The sequence below is a fragment of the Danio rerio genome, chromosome 18, assembly GCF_052040795.2.
Source record: "Danio rerio strain M-AB ecotype USA chromosome 18, GRCz13ab, whole genome shotgun sequence".
Lineage (NCBI taxonomy): Eukaryota > Metazoa > Chordata > Actinopteri > Cypriniformes > Danionidae > Danio > Danio rerio.
In genome coordinates, this window is record NC_141038.1 from 41,005,565 (window position 1) to 41,012,500 (window position 6,936).

The window sequence follows — 6,936 nt, forward strand, 5'->3', positions numbered from 1 at the left end:
CCTTTGATTTATTCTTTCAAAATTGACCAAATATCATGACATATTCTGCTTTATAGAGTAAATAGAATTTTTTGTCACTGGATTCCATACTTCTGTCTTTGTTGTAGCATTGTACTCTTTAAACTCACACCCACGTTTAATGTGGTTTTCACTCAGTGTTTATGTGGACTGACTGACCCATTGAATTTCAATAACCAGATAAAGCTTAAACAAAACACAACTGCATCAGAATCACGATGACCCATTTCACAAACAGATATACATAGATATATATACATCTCAAAAAAGCTTTCATCAAACTATTTCTGTCAGCATTATTTACGTCGCTATTGTCCTTATCCATTAACGCTCCAAGCACTTCAGCCGAACAATAAATCGCTGTATGAATTAGATTTAATGCATTTGGAGCGTATGGTTTCTCTCAGGCACCAGTGGCTGGTTGACTGCCATTGGACAAGGCAATCAAGTATTTGATTGACTGGCTCAGATCCCTGTAATAATGCATTCTCTATGTGACTAATCTGTCTCCATATGTGCCAGCTTTATAGGTCCACTTGCCAGGTTCACTAATGCAGCTTAGTATTTTATAGTTACCTGGCAAACTATTGGTTGTCTTTTACTATATTTGAAGAGATAATTCAAAATAATAATAATAATAATAAATATATAATAATAATAACAATAATAATAATAATAACAACAACAACAACAATAATAGTAATAACAACAATAATAATAATAACAATAACAACAACAACAACAACAATAATAATAATAATAATAATAATAAAATAATAATAATAATAATAATAATAATAATAAATCTATTTTTATATTAATATTAGTTTTTAATCACATTTTTCTCACCTTCAAATGATTCAAAACTTTTTATTTTTATTTTTTAGTGTTCAAAAGAAGAAGGAAACTCAAACTCCGAAAAAAGTAAGTTTGGAACAAGTGGAGGATGTAAGTTTAAGTATTATTATGTGTTTTGTGTATTGGTTCAGCGGTTTCCTGTTCAGATAATTGTGCTTTTAAGGATTTTGAAGTTTGCTCACGCAATAGCCTGCAACCGGGTGCTTTAATTTGCAACTGCTAGCAAGTTTACCCATCCACTGTACTTCTAACAAACATTTGATTGTACATAACGTAATCCATTTGTGTATGCTGTAAACATTTGGGAGCAACTGAATAACATATGCATAATCTGTGACATATTTTATGAAGGTACATATTTTTAAATTTACTGTACAAAGCATTACCTACAGTGTACATATTTGTAACTAAAAGCAAAGAAATATACCAGCTTTGTCATTTCGATCATGCATTTGCACTTGCTAGGGTTATTGATTATGGTGTCATTATATATTTTATTACATGTTGTCATTATGTATTTTACATGCATTGTTTGTGTACATCTCTCTTTTTTAAAAAAGACAGTCTATGTATTATTTTGTGATAAAAGTTTAGAAAATAGTATTTCAAGTGATGACAACACAACAGTCAATTAACTATTAAGTAAATTTTCTTGGTTTGCATGACTAATTAAAAATGTCAGGAAATAATGTGCTTTTAACCCTGATTTATACTGAACATGTCCACACCAGAATCCTTATGAAGGTGGTTACTGAGTTTCCAAATCTAATCACTGGCAAAATAAATTAGTACAAGCCCTTTGATTTACACAGTTGTTGTTGTTGTTGTTGTTTTTTTGATGGATGGTACTCACGCTTGGTTTAATCATGTTAATTGAGCACAACGAGAGTGTGATCTTTAAGCTAGAAAGTCTATCACAAAAAGATATTTTGTATCATATTTATTTATTTTGCATATCACAGCCTTTTGTGATATGGTTTGATTTTTATTAGTTGCACAACCAAATAAAAGTGTCTAAATTACATTCCTGTACCTTGTACGAATATATATACAGTTTAGGTCAGAACTATTAGCCCCCAATTTTTTATATATTTTTTTTATATTTTCCAAATGATGTTTAACAGAGCAAGGAAATTTTTACAGTATGTCTGATAATATTTTTTCTTTTAGAAAAAGTCTAGTTTGTTTTGTTTCAGCTAGAATAAAAACAGTTTTTATTTTTTTTAAAAGCCATTTTAGGGACAAAATTATTAGCCCCTATAAGCTATTTTTTTCTCGATAAACTACAGAACAAACCACTGTTATACAATAACTTGCCTAATTACCCCAACCTGTCTAGTTAACCTAATTAACCTAGTTAAGCCTTTAAATGTCACTTTAAGCTTTCTAGAAGTGTCTTGAATAATATCTAGTAAAATACTATGATGGTAAAGGTAAATACATAGCACATGTGTTTGGACTGTAGGGGAAACCAGAGCACCCAGAGGAAACCCACATGAACATGGGGAGAACATGCAAACTCCACACAGAAATGCCCAGCCGTGACTTGAATCAGCGACCTTTTCGCTGTGAGGCGACAGTGCTATAATTTCTTCATTCGACGTACAATAAACTATACTACACTATCAAGTATTGTACTGAATGACTGAATTAAACAATGTTCTTTTTATCTCTTTTTATTTTTTAAATGTTTGCAATGTCTGAATTTTTACCAATACAAATAAAGTGGGAAAAGCCAACAATATTTTAAATGAATAAATAAATAAAGAAAGAAAGAAAGAAAGAAAGTATATATATATATATATATATATATATATATATATATATATATATATATATATATATATATATATATATATATATATATATATATAAAAGAGACAACTTCTGCCATGAATAATGAAATGTTTCTTTGAACTATAGAAAGTGTTTACATCTCCAAATGCCACAACAAGAAAATGTCAGCAAACATGCATTGCAAAGCAACCAGTGATAAGAGCAGACAAACATCTGAATAGCGGAAACACTGGCATTTCAGCGAGTGCAAAACCTGAAAGTACACACAAACTGTTTGAAAATAGGATTTGAGACCCTTCTCTAATCGAAAAAAAAAAGCAAAAAAAAAAAAAAAGGTCCATCTGCAGTCATTTAAATCACTTAACAAAGATGCACTATGGATTATTTAAATAGTCAATTGCTTGAGTTTTTTTTTTTTTTTTTCCATCATGGCCAAGGTCTTACCTGCAGGTTTCCTTTTATGCTGTCCAGTTCCTTTGATGTTTTGGAGAGATGTCGTAAAATTCCTGTCCTCTCTGTGAAAACCTCCTTCAGCTTCTTTTCCAGCCCCTCATAGCTACAGGAAAAGAAAAGAAATAGGAAGATGACTTCTTTAAATCTACAGCATGCCAGGCAAATTCATTCTGCACGGCGTGCTACAGCGGCCTGGAGGATTCGAGGCCATTGTGAGCGGAAGATGAACCCAAGGAAAGCATTCCATAGTTCATCATCAAAATCCTGAAAAAGAAATTGTGACCTCAACTCACAGTTGCGTCAGGTTCTGTTTCAGGATTTAATGACGTCACTTTTTACATTTTTTAAAAAATATATTTATACAGCAGAACAAAATGTTGGGTTCATAATATCATTATGAAATCTGATATATGGCAATGTACTGTATGCAAATTACATTTAAGACAAGTTTTTTTGTTTGCATTTCACATATATAACATAACATACATAACAAAATATTGCAAAAATGGCATTTTATATATATATATATATATATATATATATATATATATATATATATATATATATATATATATATATATATATATATATATATATATATATATATATATATATATATATTATAATTTTCTTTTTTTTAATATTTCCCAAGTTATGTTTAAAAAAAATGAATGTTTTACATTATTTTTTACAAAGAAAGTTTTTACAGTATTTTCAACAATATTTTTCTTCATCTTATTTGTTTTATTTCGGCTAGAATAAAAACAGTTTTACTTGTTTTTAACCACTTTTAGGTCAATATCATTAGACCCCTTAAGCAATATCTTTGTTAAATTGTCTGCAGAACAAACCGTCATTATGCAATCATTTGCCTACCCCAACGTGCCTTAATTAACCTAGTTAAGCCTTTAAATTCCACTTTAAGCTGAATGCCAGTGTCTTAAAGAATAGCTAGTAAAATTATATTTACTGTCATCATGGCAAAGATAAAAGAAATCAGTTATTAGAAATTAGTTAGTAAAACCTTTTTATTTGAATGTGTAAAAAAATCTCTCTGTTGAACTGATTCTGAGAGAATTTGAGAAAAATATACAGGGGGACTAATATATATATATATATATATATATATATATATATATATATATATATATATATATAGACATAATTTGAAAATTTATAGAACATAGAATATAATTTGACATACCATTATTTTAGTAATATGTATACTAACATTACAAATCTAAAATGCTTGAACAAAAAACTGAAAACATCTCATCCAACATGACATTTTGTTCTCATTTAAAAGATTATTTATTTATTGTAAAATAATGTCAAATATTGTGACTGGAACAGAATGTTTTAGTGACATTATAAATGCCTTTGCTGATTTCAATGCATTCCTGCTGAATAAAGGAATTTCTTTCTTAATTAAAAAAAGACTTGAAATGGTTGTACTGTGTTTTCCTATTTTCCATAATATGCATAATTGAATTCAATTTATTTAAACATGATGCAGTAACATCTATCAGTAGGGGCCATCAAGGTCAAATCTGGTTAGTAACTCTCTCAAACTATTATTGCACTGCGAATTAAAAAAAAAAAAAAAAACACATTCCGACTCTTTTCTTTTAGAAAATCACCACCTTCCCAGCCCAAAAGAACAGACACAGCTATGAGCAGCACACAAAAAAAGGTAAATAAATAATTATAATATGCCATGATTTGTCATTGTCCCAAATACAAATCATGAATAAGTTATGCAGAGTACAGTCAAATGCTGTCGACAAAGGGCTTTTTGGCAATGCATCCTGTGCATTTCTCAGCTGAACCTTCATGTCAGAGAAACCAAAGCACAGTTATACAAACCTCCATGATGGAAAAGCAACACCTGCGGAATAAATAAATCATGCTGGAAGGCATCATGACTATAAAAGTCCCACAGTGTGATGTCGCTGAAAGTGATCAAGGTTGGGAGCTACTACAGACAGATAGAGATGGAAATGAATCATGTTCTCTGTCTGCTAGACTTGATTATTATTCATTGGACTCAGCCTCGTCAGGGCAGACCTTTAAGAGGTCAATAACACAGTCGTGTTCAAACAAGAGGTCAAGGTTAGGCTGGTTAATGTGACCCAGTGGGACCATCCTGCTCAATAATATAATTAAAATATCTGAAAACAAACAGAGTCTTGATTCACAGTAAGTTTTTTTTTTTTTTTTTTTACTTTATTTATGAAAGCTTTTTTTTATTGACATTTCAGTTGCTGATTTTTTTTTTAAGTATTCATTTTCAAACACAACTGTATGCTTCTTTTCTTTTTCTTATATATGTTCATTATTTTATTTTTCTTCAATATCTTGTTTATTTCACAATTCAGATTTTTTAAATCATATTTATTTTGCATAATTTGCATAATATGTGTTTATGTTCATTGTAATTCATATTTTCATCAACTTTGCAAGAAGCCTACCAACAGACCAAATAAAGACCAATGAGTGACCATAGCAAAAGAATTTGCAATCTAGAACATTGCATATAACTAATAGTAAACAAGGCAAGCATATTTGAGACAGTTGATTAGTCACATGCATGTATTTAAAGCTCATTACACACCGAAATATTAATTAATTAATTAATTAATTCATTCATTCATTCATTCATTTACCTTTCTTTGACTTTGACTATTTTAAAGTTCACCTCAATGGAATAAACCGCCAACTATTCCAGCATATGTTTTATGCAGCGGATGTCTCTCCAGCCACAACCCAGTACTGGGACACACACACACACATACACTACGGCCAATTTAGTTTATTCAATTTACCTATAGCGTACTGTATGTCTTTGGAAAGTTTTTAAAGATGTTTGGACAATTCACAGCCACTGTACAAGAAGGCAAAATCCAGAATGCTGTCACTCACATCAGAGAGCACTTTATTTTAGACAAACGTAGCACTAAATATAAAAAAAGAATGTGGCAAATGAATGAACCAGTGCTGTAGACTAATGTAATCTGGTTTTAATGCCTGGCATGCAATATGCATGCAGCTGTTTGGCAAGTGTGTGTCCATACCTTTGAGGCACTGCCACTTCAGGACTAATTTATGTGTGGGAATATGTGTTGTATGCATGCAGTACTACAAGATGAGTGTCAAAATGCCACTGAGTTCCTGAAATTTAAATTTTAGATTAATCCTACTCAGCTCTTAAAAAAAAAAAAGACGTGAATGTCCATTGGAATTTAAATAGACAGAGTATTTCCTGTTTCTTTTTGGAAGCATTACTGCTTATGTTGATTGAATGGTAACACTTTATTTCGATGGTCCATTTGAGTATTAGTAGACTGTCTGATACAGACATTCAACAGGCATAAAAACTTACTAACCCTAACCATAACCCCGACCTAACAGTCTACTTTAGTCTATTGAGAATTAGTTGGCATGTAGATGCAATGTTACTTAAACTCAACAAAAGGACCATTAAAAATAGAAATAAAGTGTGACCGATTGAATTGTTCTGACTTTTCACAAGTTGCATCGAACTCAAGATTTCTGTTTTAGGATACAGACCAAAAAGAAGATTTTGGACTTCAATCTGCAAAGACAATACTGTTCCTACGGCAAAACTTACCGGGTGAAAAAGTTTTAATTTCCCATTATTTACATTAACATTTTTTTTTCATAAGTCTAAAACCAAATTTTTGTTAATTTAGTATTTTTTCATTTTAAAATGGCGTTTTCACTAATCATTTCTCATGCAAAACTAATTTCTCATACAATACTTAAACAGCTAATGTACAAGAGAATTTA

The 6,936-nt window shown here is 30.5% G+C and overlaps 1 protein-coding gene across 2 annotated transcripts in view; it reads right to left on the reverse strand.

The window, feature by feature from the left end:
- luzp2 (leucine zipper protein 2) overlaps positions 1 to 6,936 on the reverse strand; it is a 251,221-nt gene that overhangs the window by 104,585 nt on the left and 139,700 nt on the right. For both annotated transcript variants that reach the window (NM_001099255.1, NM_001114715.1), the window contains 1 exon segment: positions 3,118 to 3,229. In NM_001099255.1, the coding sequence (NP_001092725.1) occupies positions 3,118 to 3,229 (112 nt within the window).